Below are 20,059 nucleotides of genomic sequence, written 5' to 3' on the forward strand. Positions count from 1 at the left end.
AACAATACTGGAATTAGGGAGTCTTTTCCAGAAAAGCTGACTTTTTTTGATGATTCACAGGTAGAGGCCAATTGCTAGTGCAATATCTTTCATCTATGTAAACTTGGCACTTCTACAGCAAAGGGACTGAATATTTATGCAAACATTTTTCAGTTTTTAATTTTATTTTACAAAAAATGTAGAGAAATATTGAACTGTGACTTTGAAAATTTACTTTACTCTGGAACAATCTGGGTAAGTGTCATTTGTAATCCATACAAATCTACTGACTTTTTTGGTGGTTGAATACTTTAGAAAGCCACGGTATATAAAATGTCACTATGGTAAAATAGTAGTTTAAATGGAGAAAGTCACATGATTTGGTTTAATGGAGATAGACAAATTAAAGGATGTAAATATGTTTTATTAAATTATCTTGAGAACTATAGTCCTCATGGTTGAATTTTTGAAAGTGTAAACATGACGTTTATGTTTATGTTTTAAACAAGTGATTGTATATATACAGGGCTTTCTATTTTACAGCTGAAGATTAGTAATTGATTGAAATAAATCACATGATGTTCCCCATACAATTTTGGTCAGATAAGAGCTTATATGTTTAGGTATAAGCTGGAATCCATATTGTGGTCTCCATATCCGAAGAAAACTTTAGCATGCATTTGTTACTGAAACTGCTTGATTTTGTGAAATGAAATTGCACCTGCATGACTAAGTTAAAATCATGTGTTTTAGTGTTTTTCATTATACTGATGTAATGAATCTTAATGATTTCTGCTGCAGAATATAGGTAGAGGTCACACTGAATACAGGCTTAAAAGATATCTGAAGCAGCCAATCTTAGATGAAATGTTGGCCATGTCGGACAATCTTGAAAGATTGATTTTTGGAAGGATTTGTGTTACCCTCAGCTTCTGGACATTATGGGGGTAATTTTCAAAATGATTTATGTGCATAAAAATGTTGGGAGGATGATTGACTGGTTAAGATGGAAATCAGACATGACTTTAGGTAGGAACTTGGTATGGGTTCACAGCACTCCATTGTGATAAAATGTAGTATAACGTGGATAAGTCACTACGAACTGGAAATCACAGACTGCAAGCTGAAGTGATCAACGCAAAAAATATGGTCTTCTAGGTCAGGTACTTGAGCCCACAAGAGCTTAGATGCTCAAAGTAGGCTTTCATCAGCTGGGTAAGAACTACATTGAAGTCCCATGGACTGTGGGTTACTTGATAAACAGCATCAATTGAAGCAAGTCCTACATAAAACTAAAAGCTGTACAAAAATGGGGGCTTCCTTACACATGGTGGTGATAAATACTAATTGCACTGATATATATACTCTAACAGGGTTGGTTTTGATGACAAACTCTGAAAACACATAGAAGGTATAAAGTAATTTCTGTGAGAACATAAGAACATAAGAAATTGCCATACCGGATCAGACCAAGGGTCCATCAAGCACAGCATCCTGTTTCCAACAGTGGTCAATCCAGGCTACAAGTACCTTGCAAGTCCCCAAACACTAAGTAGTGGATCAAGTTCCCAAACACTAAGTATGGATCAAGAGAAGGAATTTAGGACCATGCCCTCACACAGTATGGCAAACCTCTTCCATTTAAATCTAAAAAAATCTTTGGTGGATTCCTTTCTACAGGCCAGAAAGAAAGTACATTGGAAAATCCAAAGGAACAATTAACACCCTCTCAACATTCAGGCTGTGAGGGCTAGAGACTGAATATTGGGGATGAAGTATTTTGATTCTGCACTATTAGAGTTGGAGAAATGCCCAACCCGATAGTTCCTGATGGACAGCTCCCAAAAGGAGTGAAAACTAAATTTGTCTTGGCCAAGGAAGAGATAAGAAAATCATTTTTCCTTGGTCTATTTTGAGTTTTATTAAGATATTCACAACAAGGGGCATCAGACAATATACATATAGAAAACTTTCCCTCCAATAAAAGAAGGAGTCTGTTGCTAGCCTGCCTGCTGACCTTCTCCCAGAGTAAGTGGTCTGGACATTTCTGTTCAGTGAAATTTAATTATTTAATTTATATTCTGCTTTACAACAAATTTTGCACAGACCTGTAAGGTCCACAGCCTAAATTAGGCCCACTGACAGGAACTGCTAAAAATATAATCAAACTGCCAAAAACTGCTAAGTATGGAGCTAGAAGGGCAAAAAGAGGGCCTGAGGTACACTATAAACTGAAAAAAAAAGTAAGATAGTACAGATCTCAAAAAAGCAAGACCTGCTTGAAGATTTAAGTGCAACTGTTCAACAAAGTTAAAATAAAAAAACAAACAAACAAAAAAACCCCCCATACATGATGCAGGACCGTAGGAAGTATAGCACATGCTCAAGATGCTTCTCAAGAAATTCCTGGAAAGATCTGGGAGCATAAGACCAGCACCGAATGGCAATGATGTCACCCAGATTTGCAGTGGGTGATTTACTTGTCTTCAGATAACTGGTTAGCTCCTTCTCGGCATTATCTTATGCAACCTTCCTATTGCTGGATACCTCTCCCCACATCTTAGCTTCCTTACAGTTGCCAAGCCCCCATCACCTCATCTTACTTAGCCTCCTCACAGCTAGTCAGCCCCTCTCCTTCACCTTATACAGCTTCCTTACAGCTGGTTAGCCCCTCCCCCCCTCGTCTTACCCAGCCTCCTTAGAGCTCAGCATTTTGGCCCAGATGAGGTCAGTGTCAATGGGCTCCTCACGGGGGTTAGTGGAGCTGACCTGCAGCATCAGGCTCTCACAGGGGGCGCCAGTTAGTGTAGCCAGGCCTTCAATAGCCCGCCCTGCCTGGAGGGCAAAGTACGAGCCATGGAGCTTAGCCAGAGCCTTCTCTATCAGGGCCACCCACAGCTGCTTCCTCTGGGCCTGTGAACAAAATGGCAAAACTGTTACACAGGAAACAGATAAGAAAGAGAAACTTTAAGAGAAAAGACTGACATGGAGAAAGATGATTGTGTGTGTCTGGGTGAAGGATAGTTTCTGGCAGTTATAAACACTGAATAAAGTGACTATAATTATTTATATCCTCACATAAGGCCCTCCCTCCCCCCACCCCACAGATTTAAATAGACATATTGCACACTATGAGCTACACCCTACGGTACAGAGAGTAGGACAGAGTGGAGAAATGCAGAAGCAGAAATTCTTGCGTATACTTTATAAGAGCTTGGTTTTCAAAAGCAAATACATACACAATGCGGTTTCACGCACATAAATGGGTTTTTGGAAAATTGTCCCGGGGGTTGTATGTGTAAAAAGTATGTGCAGAAGTGACTTTGCAAGTACTTTTACATAATATTAGAAAGAACCATTCCCAGGGTGGAGCTGGGGTGGGGAAACCATTTACATGCATACTTTTGAATTTCCTAAGTATGCAAATATACGTACACACATTTACATCTGCTCCCAAGCAGGTATAAATGGACTGTGGAGAAAGCCTTTTAAAGGCTTATTGAAAACCTTTTTGTTCAAGCAGGCTTTTTTTTTTTTTTTTTGTAGAGGTAGCATGGACCTCTGGGTTTTGAGGCAGATCTGATTAGCCCATTGTAGCTATGATGTTTGTTTCATTGGTTTCTTGTTTTTATTGTGTATGTTCCTTTGTTCGCTGCCTAGAGATACAATAGAGGCAGATTACACATTTTGTAAATAAAATAAATAAATAAGCGCATATGCTGCGCAGGGTTCTGCTGATACCAGTTAATTTTCAAAGTGGATAGGGGAGGTCATTTTCAAGAGAGTTATGCATATCAATGTAGTTATACTAGCATAGCAATGTTCAAAAGCCTGTTTATGTGCTTAAAGTACACTTACGCACGTAAAACCTATTGACAATTCAATAACATATAATGAAACAATTTTCAAAAGCCCACTTACACGTGTAAAGTGCATTTATATGTGTAAAACCCAGTTTTACGAATGTAAATCCTTTTGAAAATTACCCCTTAAAGGGGGTACATATATATGTAACATACTAGCGCAGCGATTTTAAAAAGTTATTTACGCACATAAAGTGCACTTACATGTGAATATCCTATGAACAATTCAATGGCATATATTATAGTAATTTTCAAAAGCGCACTTACAGGGGTAAAAAGCATTTACATGCGTAAAACCGAATTTTAAGCATTTAAATGCTTTTAAAAATCAGGCCCTTAATGGTCAAGTCTGCATGCACTTTCTACAGGCTGTTATAAAATTACCCTTCCAAGGTACATCCCATCCTTCAAGGGTGTATTACTCCCCCTCCAACCCAGCACACAAACAAATTGTTTTCAGTGTGGGGAAAGGAGAGAACTCACTGACCTGAGAGAAGAGGAGATACCCACACTCATCACAGGGTAACATGTCATCCACTAAGACAGTGGTCCATGTGCCATCCTTACAGAGCCGCACTTGGTATGCTCCCTCAGAGCATATGGTCCGTGTGATCATAACCCTCTCCACCAGCTCTGGGCGCTCTGCCAGCACAGCTAGGGCACTCAAAAACCTGAAAGGAGAGAAATAGCAATAAAGGATTTGGAAAACAGAAAAGGGCTTCAAATGTCACCCTGTCAGAAGTATCAGGTTGCTCAGAAGCTCAAGACAAGAGACATCAAGAGATAAAATGTCTTCTGATTCCAGGAATCCAATGATGGGGAGCTAAGGAAAGGCTAAAGAAGTTAGGGCTGTTCAGTTTGGAGAAGAGAGGACTGAGGAGAGATATGATAGAAGTCTACAAAATCATGAAAGAACTTGAACAAGTTAATGTAAATTAGTTATTTACTCTTTCAGATAACAGAAGGACCAGGGGGCACTCCATGAAGTTAGCAAGTAGCTCATTTAAAAGAAATCAAAGACAATTATTTTTCACTCAGCGCATAGTTAAGCTCTGGAATTCATTGCCAGAGGATGTGGTTACAGCAGTTAGTGTAACTGGGTTTAAAAAAGGTTTGGATAAGTTCCTAGAGGATAAATCCATAAGCTGCTATGATGGTAATTAATAAACAATAGTAGCTTATGATTTATGTAATTGTTTGGGTGCTTGCCAAGTACTTGTGGACTTGGATTTGCCACTGTTGGAAACAGGATACTGGGCTTGATGGACCCTTGGTCGGACCCAATATGACATATCTTACTTTTTTATGTTCTTATCTTATGTAAGGCTTTGCCAACACTCCCTCCATAGCCCCTGAAATCCTGAAATTGTTCGGACCCTGGCAAAACTGAGGATCCAACCTGTTATAAAAAAAAACAAACAACCTTCCTAACCTGACTAATAATAGAGAGACACCTAAGGCAGCAAGGGTAAGGTTACGGCTCAGTTAATGGGGGATGAGCTCTGTAATGAGACAGGGGAGGGATGCATTAACAGCAGCACTATGTAGCACAGAAGGATGCAGGGAACATTTTTCAAAGCCTAGGTTCAGCCTTACCAGCAGTTTCCCAGCAATCCCTGCAGAATGTCCGATGGCCGAGGTGTTCGGAAGACCGTCCACTTAACCGTGCGGTCTTTGAAGATGCTGCAGTTGATTTCCTGGGGTCGTAGCCATTGCTTTACCCTGAGCTGGACGCTATCACCCTCAGGAAACCCCACAGATTTTGGTCCTGGGGGGAAACTATCATCTACAAAATTCACCTTGTTCTAGAAAAAAAAATATGGAACAGAGTGGTTAATTCCAGCGAGACCAGCTCTCAACATATTTTTCTAAATTCTGTCAGTCAGCTGGCAGAACAAAAACAAAAAAAAATCAATAAACTAATTTTGATTTCTATAAAATTCCTGACGCAAAAATGCCCTCTATTTAGAGTTGGGATTTCCTCCTGTTTGATACAGCCAACATTATGGATTTACATTGTTCAGAGTGCTGCACTGATAGCAGTCATTAGAAATTTGTGCAATCACTAACCTGATATATCCAAATAACCACTACAGGTCACAGGATGGGAAGGCAGGAAAGGAATGTGAAAGAAAAGGGAGAGAGAGTGTGACTACTAAGAAAGGGAGAAAAGAGAGAGAGGGGAAAGAACAGACAATGGACAAGATTAATTCTTAACACAAACTGCAGAGTGGCAACTCCCAGATTTATTACTGGGAAAACAGTCTGCAGTCAAAGCTATAAATAACTGGCTGTAGCGGGAGCTAGAGAAATATTACAGCCTGCAGGAAAAAAGAAGGAGCCTCTCAAATCAGGCACTGCTTCTTTATAAGAAAATGCTAGGTTAGGGCTGACCCAGTGGTTCTGCAGAGGACATGGCTTCAATTCCCAGGCAGGTCTTCTCCTCACAGGTCTGGGGATGTACAGTGGAGGCAGAGTTCACAGTCCCTGGGAAGAATCCTAGTCATTGTGCAATAGTGGCACCAAGGGGGTCGGTGATTGCAGGCATCCAGGAGGAGCTCTGATGCATGAAATCTGGCCAAGGACTGTCACTGCAACTGGGTTAAGTGAGTTGGGTAGGAGGCATAAAATACAGAAAACATCCCAGGTAGTTGTGAATGAAGGTTTATGTCACCATTGCCCTAAAGAGTTTTGATATTAAATACAATGAAAATTAATAATTGAATTAGAAGGCCAAAGGAGCAGGAAGAAGCTGCTGGGACAAAACAAAAGCCAGTGGCAGAAGCTAAGAGATATGTTAGAGTAGCATTACACTAAACTTAAAAATGGGGAGCTGCACGGCAGGACTGAGGTGTACTGGCAAATCTGTGTATGGGGACTCTGTATTGGAATAGCAAAGAGGAGCTGTATGGCAGGTGTACTGGCAGAGCTGTGCAAGGGGGACTCACCATTGGAAAAGCAGTGCTTGAGGCTCAGGGGTTGAGTCCCGGAATAGCGGTGTTTGCAGAAAATCCAATCTACACACACGGTTTTCTAATGTCGTCCTCAATTCAGCTAAAACTATGCTTACTCTGGAGCCCCATAGGTACTTTTAATCAGATTGAGCGATGGCAATTTTTAGACTGCCAATTTACTCAAATTGTCCTCATAGTAGACATCTTATCAAACAATCACAATCATGTGTGACAGACTACAGGGCAGGGAGAATAGTTAATTAAAATATTTGGCACATAAGAGAGCCATACATCCCTGTGCTAGATCAGTGTCGATTAACTGAGGAGCTCATTAGAAAAAGAGTTGTCTAAAGCTGAGTGATCATGAACCGAGGACCTCAAGGAGCAGGAGAAATGTGAGGATGTTGCGATTAGTTACAACGTCCTGGTGTCTGTTCCCTCTAGGCACTCAAATTAATACTCCTCTGCCAGTTGCTTACAAACCTAAAACTTAAACACTACCTTTACGCCGACGACGTACAAATCCTGATCCCAATAACCGAATCCCTCTCAAAAACACTTAAGTTCTGGGACAACTGTCTCCAAGATATCAACTACCTCCTCACTCACCTAAACCTGGTTCTGAACACATCTAAGACAGAAATGCTCCTTATATCTCCCAACCACAACGTTAACCTTCAATCGACCCACACTAACACCCTGGTCAGCCAAGCAAGAGACCTCGGAGTTATAATTGATAACCAGTTAAATCTAAAGAAGTTCATCAACAACACAACCAAAGACTGCTTCTTCAAACTTCAGGTGCTAAAAAGATTCAAACCGCTTCTGTACTTTCAGGACTTCAGATCTGTACTCCAGGCCATTATATTTTCCAAATTAGACTACTGCAATTCCATTCTACTAGGCCTTCCCGCCTCCTCCACCAAACCACTTCAGATGCTTCAAAACTCGGCCACTTGAATCTTAAATTCCAACAGAAGAGACCACATCACACCCATCCTAAAAAATCTGCACTGGCTCCCTATAAGCTTTAGAATCCTACACAAGTGTCTCTCTATCATTCACAAATCCATTTACAACCGGATCCCTATCGATATTCACTACCCACTCACTCTGCACACCTCTTCCAGACCCATCAGAGAAGCTTACAAGGGCTCACTGCACCCTCCCCCAGCCAAATCCACACTCCACTCATCCACCAAAGAACGAGCCTTCTCGACAGCAGCGCCAACCATTTGGAATGCTATGCCCCCTGACCTTAGACAAGAACCCTGTCTACTGACGTTCAGAAAAAAACTCAAGACTTGGCTATTTCTACAAGCCTTCCCTTGAACAGGGACCTCCCCAGCTACAGTAACACTCCAAGTCTAGTCGATGCACCCCAATTCCGATATTGTACATGACTTAATATTGTTTAGTTCCGAGTTACCTCTGCCGCTGGCTCCTCTTCTTCCCAGTTCGAGTACCCCTGTTTTATTTTAACTTTTCGCTATCTTTGTTTATGTTAATGTTATTTCCCCCCTTGGTCCTTGAAAACCGATATGATATGATCTGTATCATGAATGTCGGTATAAAAAAAAGCACTTAAATAAATAAATAAATACATACATACATAAATACATAAATAAAATTCTTGGGGATTATCCACAGATGTAGACTAAGGAGAATATGATCACTATTACATTAATATCACAGAAAAGTTTTATGTCACCCAGTACTTAGGCTTTCACAGAATAAACAAGATATGCCCAGTTGTGTTCTCTCTTTAACTCAGTGGTTCCCCAACCTTTTTTGTTTCGTGGCACAACTGGCACAGGGTTCACTTTATTGTGGCACACCACAAGCTTCCCTATCATCACTTTCTCATCTCTTCCCTCTCCTTCCATCCTGCTGGCAACATCATCAACCCCCCTCTCCCCCTCACCCCCTTGGCACCATCACCTTCTCTTTCCTTCCTTCTTCCTCCACCCTCCTGGGATCATCTTCATATTCTCCTCCCTTCCCTCTCCCCCAGCATCATAATCACCTTCTCTTCTCTCTCACCCACCCTCTCTAGCATCATTACCTTCTCTCTCCCTCCACCTCTTCTACTCACCCCAAGCATCATCACCTCCCCTCCCTCCATCCTCTAGCATCATTACCTTCCCTCTCTCTCTGCCCCTCCCCCATCCCCTGGCATAATCATCTTCTTTCCTCTGCCTTCATCTCTCTCCCTCATCCCCTTTCATCATCTTTCCTGACCTCCACCTCCCTGGCATCATGACCTTCTCTTCCCTCTACTCCCCCCATGGCTCATTCAGCTGTTCCCTCCCCTCCCCCATGTCCTGGAATAACAGTAGTGCTGCTTCTTCCTCCTTTGCCAGCTTTCCTCTGCAATCAGAACTGATTGGGTCAGCAGGTTTGGTATGACCACAGGATCCCATGCAGTTTCTCTTGCAGAGGAAAGGCAGCAGAGGGAGAAGCAGGTGCAGCTGTAGTTAAGCCTGCTCTCTGACCCACAACCCCTGCTGGTGGGAGGACTTCCTGCAGGCCAGGGGCTGGAAAATGACTAAAAATGACTTTGCAGTCAAAGTGATGGCTATCTAATTAACATATGATACCAGTTCCCTATACAAGTTTCGTTATCATACACAGTAACATAGTATTGATGGCAGAAAAAGAACACTTGTCCACCTAGTCTGCCAGCAAGTTTCCTATCGTGGCAACTGCCGATCCATGCAGTTACCCCCAAGACATATATTAACAAAGCTACATTTTTACTGGGTGAGGAGCCATCTTGAGAATTCAGACAATATTGCTTGACGTGCTTTGCTTTTGAACTTGGCATAGAAGCAGTCCTGTTCTTTTTCCCTTATGTTTGTGTATCAATAACCCAGACTGTAAAAGTTGGAGGACATGCTGGTTGTCCTCTGAATCCAATTATCCTTTTTTCCCCACGCAGTCAAAGCAGACAGCAGTTGTGTCAAAAGCATCAAGGCTTATTGGTTAAGGGTAGTAATCTCATGCATATTGTTAAAGGTAGTAACTATCACTGAGCAGGTTACCACCAAACACCCTTTTCTTCATTTCCATCTTGCAGCCTTTAGGGATCCCCAGTGTTTATCCCATGCCCCTTTGAATTCTTTGACTATTTTTGTGTTCATCACCGCCTCTGGAAGGGCATTCCAAGCATCCACTACCCTTTCCATGAATGAAATATTTCCTGACACTGGTTCTGAGTCATCCCCCCTGGAGTTTTATTTTGCAACCCCTAGTTCTACTGTTTCCTTTCCAATGGAAATGGTTTGAAGTACGTGAATCATTAAAACCTTTTAGGTATTTGAAGATCTGTATCATATCGCCCCTGCATCTCCTCTCATCCAAGGTGTACATATATAGATCAGCCTCTCCTCATAAGTCTTCTGATATAGACTCCATACCATTTTGGTCACCCTTCTTTGAACCGCCTCCATCCTGTCTCTATCTTTTTTGAGATACGGGCTCTAGGACTGAATGCAGTTCTCCAGGTAAGGCCTCACTAAGGACCTGTACAAGGGCATCACCATCTCCTTTTTCTTACTGGTTATCCCTCTCACTATGCAGTCCAGCATTCTTCTTGCTTTAGCTATCGCCTCTTCACATTGCTTCACAGCCTTCAGATCGGCAGACACCATCACCCAAAAATCCCTCTCCTAGTCCATGCACATTAGTCTTTCACCGCCCAACATATACAGCTCTTTTGGATTACTGTACCACAGATGCATGACTCTGCATTTCTTGGCATTGAATCCCAGGTGCCAAATCTTCAATCACTCTTCAAGCTTTCTTAAATCACTTTTCATTCCCTCTATTCCTTCAGGCATGTCCACTCTGTTACAGATCTTAGTATCATCTGCAAACAGACAAACTTTACCTTCTATCCCTTCTGCAATGTCACTCACAAAGATATTGAATAGAAACAAAGATTAACAACACATCTATTATAGATCAATATTTTCAACAAGTTCTTTTGAGTTGTGAGATATATTGTTGAAAATTTGTTTTTTGCTTCTCTAAATGGTTTAACTAACATCCTTTTAACAATTATGGTCATCCTGTGATGTCACCCATATTGAGGACTACCATCCTGCTTGTCTTGTGAGAATGTATTAGACATAAAATATCTAAAAATATCTATTCCAAAAGCAAAGCACATTCAAGCAGCATTGATTGAATTATCAAGAAGTCTACTCACCATGTAAAAATGTTGCTAGAGCTAATTCTGTTATGGGTTTGAGAGTTACTTATTTTTGATTGTAAATATTGCGACCCTTAACATAAGGCTTGGGAGTAATCTGCATGAAACGGCAATTACTACCCTTAATAGAAGCATGTGGGCAACCTGCAGGGAGCGGCAGATACTACCATAAGAAACTTGCTGGGCAGACTGGATGTTCCATGTGGTCTTTTTCTGTCATTACTATGTTATCTATTAAGTATATGTTTATGCAAATTAATTAACATTAATGTCCTTTCAATGATCTTATGAAGATACAGCCTCCAAAACTGAACATAGTATACAAGGTAGGGTATTACTAATGACCTCTATAAATGTTGCATTACATTTTCTCTGCTGATACTTCTACATATGCAACTGAGTAAACTGTTAGCTTTACCTATTTTATTTATTTTTATTTATCTGATTTTTATATTATGCTTTTCAGAACTTCAAAGTGGATTATGTTCAGGTACTGTAGGTATTTCCCTATCCCCAGAGGGCTCACAGTTGCTTTATTAATTAACACGCTATTTTGAGGACAATCCGATACGCCTAGATTATGTTTTGCCTTGACAATTTTCAGTCCTTGTTCTTCACACTGATATGTGGTTAATGGATTTTTGCATCTCTCCTAGTCTTGAGGAAGTTGCTGGTACTACTGAAGCAACTGTAAAATACATTGTATTCACTCAAGTATTCAACATACCTACATAACTTATAAAGGATTTAAAAGTAGATTGAGCAGTTTATATTTAAATACGCCTGCTCGGTTAACTAAATTAACAGCAGCAGTATTTGTTCTATAGTACGAAAAAGGAAAAAGGTAGTATCAGAACTTACCTCTCGACAGAAAGTGACAATGTTTTCCCATAATGCCTTGGCTTCACCTTCATCAGTTTGTCGCCGCTTCTCCACATGCATGCTTTCTCGTCTCTTGAGTGGCTTGGCCCCCTTGCGCTGCATTACATATTGCTGTGGGGTGTGGCAAGCCACACAGTGCTTGGATTTCAGTTCATTTAGCAGTGTGCAGGCAGGACAGGCCCAACGATTTGGCTTGTCTATGCTTGAGATCTGCTGGGTAGGGAAGAGACGCGCTGCTTTCCAGGATGAGGGTTTGCTGCTACAGCAACACGTGCACAATGATCCAGACCCCAGTGCTTTATCAAAATTACACTCAGGGCACTTAAGTGTTTGATCAGTCACCGTCCCATGCTCTTGAAATCCCTGTAGCTTTGAGGAGCCACAGGCTTTGCACTTGTGGGTCACAGTGGGGTTCTTCAGGGTGCACTTTGAACATGACCAGGTAGTGAAATCTGGGCTAGATGGGCTGCAGGGGGTATACCGGGCTGTATCACCTGTCAGATCTATGATGTCACTTCCTTTCTGGGCAGCACAGAATGCACACTTTGCAACGGCTGAAGAATTCAGCAGGAAGCAGGCGTTACACATCCACTGAGAGGCCGAGGCTTCCATCTCTTCCTCAAGAGTGCTCAGTCGTTTGTTAGACAACAGCTCTGGGAACCGAGTAGTCAAGACTGGCCGGGCCTGACCCTGTGGTGAACCTTTTTGTCCAGTAGTTGTTTGGGAGGCAGATTGGGGAGCATCAGATATCGGTGGTTGCAACTGAGGTGGTACTTCTCTTCGACTCCGTGGTACGGGATTATTCTGCAGGCCAGGAGAGAAAGAGCCAAAGGGTGGTATCTTTTGAGCTTCCTGTTCCACTGCCATGCCTGGGCAGCCACTAGAATCATTGTCTGAGATTTCCATTGGGATATTAGGCTGAGGCACTGCAGGAATTATCTGAAATGCAGCAGGGGTGATAATTTCAGGGACCACCAGGGCTTCAGGAGGGATCTTTGGCAAGGAAAGCTTTCGAGGTCCCCCACATGCAGAGCATGAGTTGGCAACAGGGGTGTTATGCAGGGTGCAGCGCTGACATGCCCAACCATTAGCTGGCTCAGCTCCCTCTGGGCTTTTTGTGTCAGAATCCTCACTGTCAGTTTCTGCCTTTCGCGCCACATCCTCTCTGCAGACTGCCTTGGGCTCTGCCACAGTACTGGGCTTGGGTAACACACCATTCACCACTGGCAGGGGTGACCCACCAGGTACAGGATCCGGAGTGAAGCCACATACCTCACAAGCACACTTGCCCAGAAAGTTCCTGAATGTGCATCGGGCACAAGCCCATTTCTGCTCCTCCACACTAAGCCGCAGGATGTGGTTGAGGTCTGGTTTCTGGCGGGGCGCCTCACAGATCGAACACTGGCGCTGTCCTGCAGGATTCAGAAACGTGCAGCGGGTACAAGACCACTCCCGGATAGCTGCCATAGAACCAGGAGAGTGGGTGTGACTGTAAAACACAAGTAACAAAAACTCTGGTTAGTCAGTCAATCCACAGATTACAGTGTACAAAACAATGCCCATAAAAGCTCTCACCATAGGTTTTACATCAAACTCAAGCTGACAAAGGGGCATACCTCCCCCACCATGAAAACAAAACTTCAGGGTTATGGGATATGTGGAATTTTGTTAAAATTAGAAATCAGATGAAAACCCGAGATCCACAGCGGAAGTCACTGACTACCAAAAAGGATCATCATTTGTAGTGTTAGTACATTTATTGGGCTTTTTTTTTTTTTTTTTTTACTGCATTTAATGCTCATGCCTCCACCTATATTAAAAAAAAATACAAAAGTATTCAGAATTTGTATTGTGCCCTAGTGTAGTTTACTATAAATGTAACACAGAGAAAAGCACTACAAATGGATGAGAATGACGATCAGTTAAATGAAAACCGGTTTAAATAGATTTGTTTTGATTCTTCACTTGAAAGTGGCCAAATAAAATTTTATTTTTTTCTGTGCATACCAGAAGAGAGCTTTTTATATGAGCCATAGGTGAGGGCTCCAAACTCACTGCAGCAAGTCACAATTTCACAATTTAAAGTGTTCCTGCCAAGGATCTGGGTATTTTTCTCCTGGGGGAAATTCTGTGCCACTGCGCAATGCAGAATTGGCACAGAATTCCCTTCCCCTGCAGAATTTGGAATGGTGTTAGCCTGCATGGGCTGAGGATGGAAGCGGCAGGAGTTGTCAAGGCAGCATTGGCCTATGTAGGCAAAAGAGAGGTAGGGCATCCCCGAAAGAGTGTGGGTAGGGTGGGCTTGGGAAGGAGGAGAGAGTGAATGAGAGGGTATATCAGGTTTATGGATGAGGAGAGGTAGAGAAGGCTACTTCCTTATGATGTACTACTATACTCCTTCTGGGGAAATTCTACACCTTAAGCATTAAATATTCTTCATCTTTGATTAGTTTTTCTGTATTAAATCAATCCTCAAAGACAATGGTTGTATTGTATTATTTGGACAACTTTTCACATCAAGACTCTACTGCTGAGCTAGAGAGGAAGTTCCTCTTGCTCAGCTGCTAAAGATCCATTTCTGCTTTAGCCTGGATGCCCCACTCTTTATCTCTATGCCCTGTTACACCAGGCTGGAAAGCTTACCAGTGAATCTGGTGAGAAAAATTACTAGGTAAATTACACCTTAGCAATCTCTCTGATTGAGAGACAAGGCTATAAAATTAATGAGTTGACTAAGAATGCCTCTTAAGGAAGTGGCTACCCCAATCTGCTAGTAAGATCAAAGACCCAGAGTGAAACCACTTTTCTTCCTTTCCCAGTCTCAGTTACTAATGGCAATAGAGGTCTGCTCCCAAAGGAAATAATACAGTGGCACTTGCGTACTGAAGATAAGATGATGATCAGGTGTATTGCCCTTGCAATGAAAGTGTCCTCAAAGTTTTTCACCTCTCTTAATGAGCCTCATTTCCCCTTTCACAGGTAAAGAGGTCTCTTACATAGCAACCCCAATGCATCTTGTGGGACACTGCTATGGAATATCAACCCATAATGCACTGAGGTTATTCTGCTTCTAACAATGTCAAAATATAAACCAATTTGAAATCATACGTGCATTGGGGAAGGAGGTGAACAACAAACAAAATTCTTAAATAAAAACAAACAAGTAAAACCCAAATAAAAAGAGGCCTTTCTGCTCTCTCCGAGCCCTTTTTAAATTCCATTTTAAGGCATACAGTGGTTCACAAACTGAGAAACATGTTAATACAGAGGCAAGAATTCATCCAAAATGGATTCTTTGAGGTTCAGCAATCATGAAGTCCATATTCAGCTGGTATTTGGCTAACTTGTCTGGGATATTCAATGGTGCAGGCTCTGTGCCTCTGAGAATAACTTGATAACTAATAGTTAATTGGATAAGTTTATCTGGCTAACTTTAGACCTCTTCAATAGCAGGTCTAACTTATCCAGCTAACTTAGGGGACAAATCTGAATATCACCACCTTTCCGGTCAGGTTAGCCAGGTAAGTAGCCATGTCCCCGGAACATCACCATTTTGCTCATCACTTAGTCAGATAAATAGCTGTCTGGCTAAGTGGTGGCTGAATATTCAAACAGTGCCAATTAAGATGAATGTCCAAAGTTATATGGCTAAATGATACTTAATACTGACCTCTAAATCCTTAATATGCCATGTTCTGATTAGATAGGTTCTGATGTATTGCAATTGTCAAGGGAAATGTTTAAAGAATAAAGAACAGATAAAGATAATTTGGGTTTTTATTATCCACTGTGTGTTCTTCCCCTATTTTTTGAGCAACTGGTGGCACATACTGTTTACAGTGACAGACTAATCCAATGATACCTAACAAGGTTTTTCAAGACTCTCAGGGTAACAACTTTCATATCACAGAATAATCAAGTATGTTACCAGGGCTCTGCCACGCCCAAAGTCATGGTTCAAAGACATACTTCCATATGCCACATTCTTTGTAACATACTTTTAAGGCTACTACTTTTTCTGCTCTAAAATTTCTATGGGCTAAGAGTCATAACTGGTTCCCAGAGAGTCTACCCACTCCATTAGCTTACTGTATACTTGCTACTGTAGAGTGAAAATAGCTTTATAAGACTGAAATGTATTTATCATGTGATGATAATGGATAGTGATCAGAAGGTTGTACAATATCACAAGTGAACAGTCTGATGCTTGCCTAAGCCAATTCACATACAGTTAGCATGGCACCCGCTCACAATCATCCACTTCTGTGTGCAGTAAGTCTTTCTATTCTTCTCATCTCCCTATGCTTTGACTGATGTCATTTCCACTGGCCCGTTGACTCTCATATTGCTCTTACCCCCAGCCTCTGTACAACAGGGATTATAGAAAATATAGATTATAGAACTTTAAGGCAGTTTGCATAAAGGAAAATTAAAATACACAATACAAAAATGAACAGAATTCAATGCTAGGAAAAACTGTAGAAACAATTCTATAGGACAAAAATCACAGAACACACAGAAAGACATGGTTTAATGGGTCAAGGCCAATATGGATTTACTAAAGGAAAGTCTTGATTCACCAATATGAACTTTTTTTGAAACTGTTAATCAATGTGAGGATAATGGTGAGCTGATATATGTGGTGTGCCTGAATTTTTAGAAGGCGTCTGATAATGTTCCTCATGAGGGACTCCTAAGAAAATTAAAAAGTCATGGGATACGAGACAATGTCCTACAGTGAACTGCAAACTGCTTATAAGATAGGAAAAGAAAGCAGGACTTAATGGTCAGTTTTCTCAATGGAGGAAGGTAAGCCATGGAGTCTCCCTGGGATCTGTACTGGGACTGGTGGTTTTTGGGTTTTTTAAAAAATATATTTATACATGATCTTGAAGAGGGAACAATATGTGAGGTGATCAAATTTGAAGACGACACAAAATTATTCAAAGTTGATAAGTCACGAGCGAATTGTGAGAAATTGCAGGAGGACCTTGTGTGACTGGGCATCCAAGTGGCAGATGAAATTTAATGTGGACAAATGTAAAGTGATGCACATAGGGAATAAAAATGTAGTTACACAATCTTAGATCCCATATTAGGAGTTGCCATCCAGGAAAAGGATGTAGATGTTATCATGGACAATACTTTGAAATCTTTGACTCAGTGTGTGGCAGCATCAAAAAAATCAAACAGAATGTTAGGAAAGGAAGGGAGAATAAAACAGAGCATACACCATAAACCTCTGTGTCGTTCCATGATGAGACCGCACCTGAAGTACTATGTCATTGCATCTCAGATAGCTGAACTGGAAAAGTACAGATAAAGAAGACCAAAAGGATAAAGGGAATAGAACGTCTCCCCTATGATGAAAGGATAAAGAGGTTAGGGTTGTTCAGCCTGGAAAAGAGATGGCTGTTGGGGGATATGATAGAGGTCTATAAAATCATGAGTAGAGTAGAAAGGGTAAATATAAATCAGTTGTTTACTCTTTTAAAAATACATAGATTCAGGGGCACTCCATGAAGTCAGCAGGTAGCACATTTAAAATAAATTGGAGAAAATATTTTTTTCACTCAATGCACAATTAAGCTCTGGAACTCATTGCCAGAGGATGTGATGAACCTAGCTTAGCTAGGTTTTAAAAAGGTTTGGACAAGGTTTTGGAGAAAAAGTCTATAAACTGTTATTAATCAGGTAGCCTTGGGGAAAGCCACTACTTATCCCTGGGTATTAGCAGCATTTGATCTATCTAGCTACTATTTGGGATTTGCCAGGTACCTCTGGACCTGAATTGATTACAGTTGGAAACAGCATACTAGGCTTGATAAACCCTCGGACTGACCGAGTATGGCAATTCTTATGTTCTTACATAGTACCCAGTCTCACACAATATATAAATCAAAATCCTAAAAAACATTCAATCAACAACACTTACTGGCACACTGGGTAGACAGGACTTGGAAGTCATAAGCATCTGCATATGAGAGTCTAATGGTTCTCATTTCTACAAAATGAGAGATCTAGAGAGCCATGACTACCACTATATGGGATAACCCAGGCATCCTTTCTAGTAGCCAGTACAGTTGTACAGAACTCTAAGAATGTGATCCTATTGAAGAGGCTCCATGACCATGCTTCACCTCACCCATCAGGCGTTGTGAATGCTACCTTTACAGCATCCCCAGCTTACCCGGGGAGCCGGAGACCCAATCTGGGATTGGGAAGGACCCTCCTTCCACTGAGCCACTCGACCAGCCCCTACTTTGATTTAATTAAGCATGAGATAAATAAGCAATTCTAGACTGAAGAGTGTTCATATCAAACTAAAGTACATCCTTGCAATTTTGTATACATCATGTTTCCAGAGCCATTAAGAAAGACCTCAATTGTCTGCTGTTGCTGCACTTGCAAAAATGTCACTAGTGCTCATGAATCAAAGGGGTATCAAGTTGTACTTTATAACATGTCTATCCTGCCACTAATAGTTACACAGCTGATACCTTTATCTACCAATTACATTGCTCCTCTTGTACATTCAACACCATGTCAAGGCTACGTCCTGAAACTCTTGTTTAGTTATTGCTCCGAAAAGAACAGATTTTACATACTCCCTTGCTAAACTCTACACCCAGTTGCCTTCAATCTTTCAGATCCTGAGGACCCTTTCTCATTTCCTTTTGTCTTATACTGTTCAGGAGTCATTACGACTTGAGTAGAATTTATAGTGTATTTCTGAATTCTATGAAACGCAAGTTCGTTTAACCACAGACTAAGACTCTCAAGTTAATAAAGATCTATGCACATGTACCATTACCGAAGGTCATAAAACAAGTTGTTTTGTAAGACCCTGGCATTCTAATGGATCATTAAAGGGGCTCGGTGATGGCCCAGCATAGGGATCATGATTCAGAAAGAATCTGATGGGAGGAAAGGAGAATGTTCATGGCTCTGGCTGGTCTCTCAGGGCTGCAGCTGCTGTCACCTTTTCAGGCTCATGCCTCTTTCAAAATGCAGTAATCATACTTAATACCACAGCACTAATCACAGTAATACCTAGTTAAGACAGAGTGTGTTACATAATTATAACATTGTGAGGTGTGAGGTTGAAGGTCAAATGAAATTTCCAGTTAAAGCACATCCTGGAGAGTTTTAATTTTATAATTGTATGGCAGGGATCTGTTTGTTTGGGGTTTTTTTTTTTTTTTGTATGATCTTTGTTTATTTAACATTATGTTTCCCTGTTTTATTTTTTATATCACAGCAATGTTTCTGTCGGACGTTATAGGATTATGACCTCACAGAAAGGCCTCATCTGCTGCTTTGTACCAAAACCATCCACAGTTACAACAGTTAATGTTTTATAAAGCATCAAATTCTGAAACTTGGTATTTTGAAGGTAAAATAAAATAAAAACTGAAACAATTAATGTTTTACAAAAATAGAAAAATCAAAGAGATACCACAAAAACTGGAGTTCTAGATAAGGAGAGATCTTAATGCTACCGTTCCCTTCCCAAAACCACTTGCTCTCTGATCTAGGAGTAGAGCAGATGTGACCAGCACAAGGCCACAAAATAAATCTTGGCTCTCCTACTCCTGCCTAGCTAAGCACTTGACTCAGTTCATGTTAAATTAAATTTGCATAGCTAGATGCAGCAATCCAGAAGTAAAATCTTAAAAATTAAAAAAAATAGTCTGTTTAAAGTAGCAATAGGAGCAAATAATTATTTTAGAAAATGTACTAATACAACAAGCAAATCATTACGAAGCCCTGTTTTGATAAGGCAAAAAAGGGTTAGCATTCATAAACTACAAGAGATCAGAGAACGAGGAAGACAGGAAACATGGGATAAACACAAAGGATCCCTAGTGGCAAGAGAATGGAAATGAGGACACTACACAACCTTCACTGAGTGATGGATGCAGCCCAAGGCAACAGTGCACTTCCAGGAAGGTTTCCAGTTCAGTTTTTGTCTGCACATTTCTATTTATGGTCTCTCTATACTGTATTTGATGAGGGTCTGCACATATAACTAAGGTAAGGTATTCTGCTAGTGTTTGTAGAACTCTGTTACAGTTGGGCTTATTCTCTTTTCCCAGTAGGAGGCATATTGGTGTCCTAGGACCTAGTGTAATATTTGGAGTGTTGCCTTCGATAGATAGGGT

General features: G+C 41.0%; 1 protein-coding gene across 4 annotated transcripts in view; it reads right to left on the reverse strand.

Moving 5' to 3' along the window:
* The window catches only part of CAPN15 (calpain 15), a 273,139-nt gene that overhangs the window by 66,785 nt on the left and 186,295 nt on the right, over positions 1-20,059 (reverse strand). For all 4 annotated transcript variants that reach the window (XR_003852592.1, XM_029576448.1, XM_029576449.1 and 1 more), the window contains 4 exons: positions 11,874-13,383; positions 5,439-5,647; positions 4,330-4,513; positions 2,669-2,892 (listed from right to left, as the gene is read on the reverse strand). Coding sequence is in view for 3 of the 4 variants with exons in the window: in XM_029576448.1 (XP_029432308.1) it covers positions 2,669-2,892; positions 4,330-4,513; positions 5,439-5,647; positions 11,874-13,383 (2,127 nt within the window). In the remaining variant the exon portion in view is untranslated. The remainder of the gene's footprint in view (positions 1-2,668; positions 2,893-4,329; positions 4,514-5,438; positions 5,648-11,873; positions 13,384-20,059) is intronic.

The sequence above is a fragment of the Rhinatrema bivittatum genome, chromosome 14 (assembly GCF_901001135.1).
Source record: "Rhinatrema bivittatum chromosome 14, aRhiBiv1.1, whole genome shotgun sequence".
NCBI classification, from domain to species: domain Eukaryota; kingdom Metazoa; phylum Chordata; class Amphibia; order Gymnophiona; family Rhinatrematidae; genus Rhinatrema; species Rhinatrema bivittatum.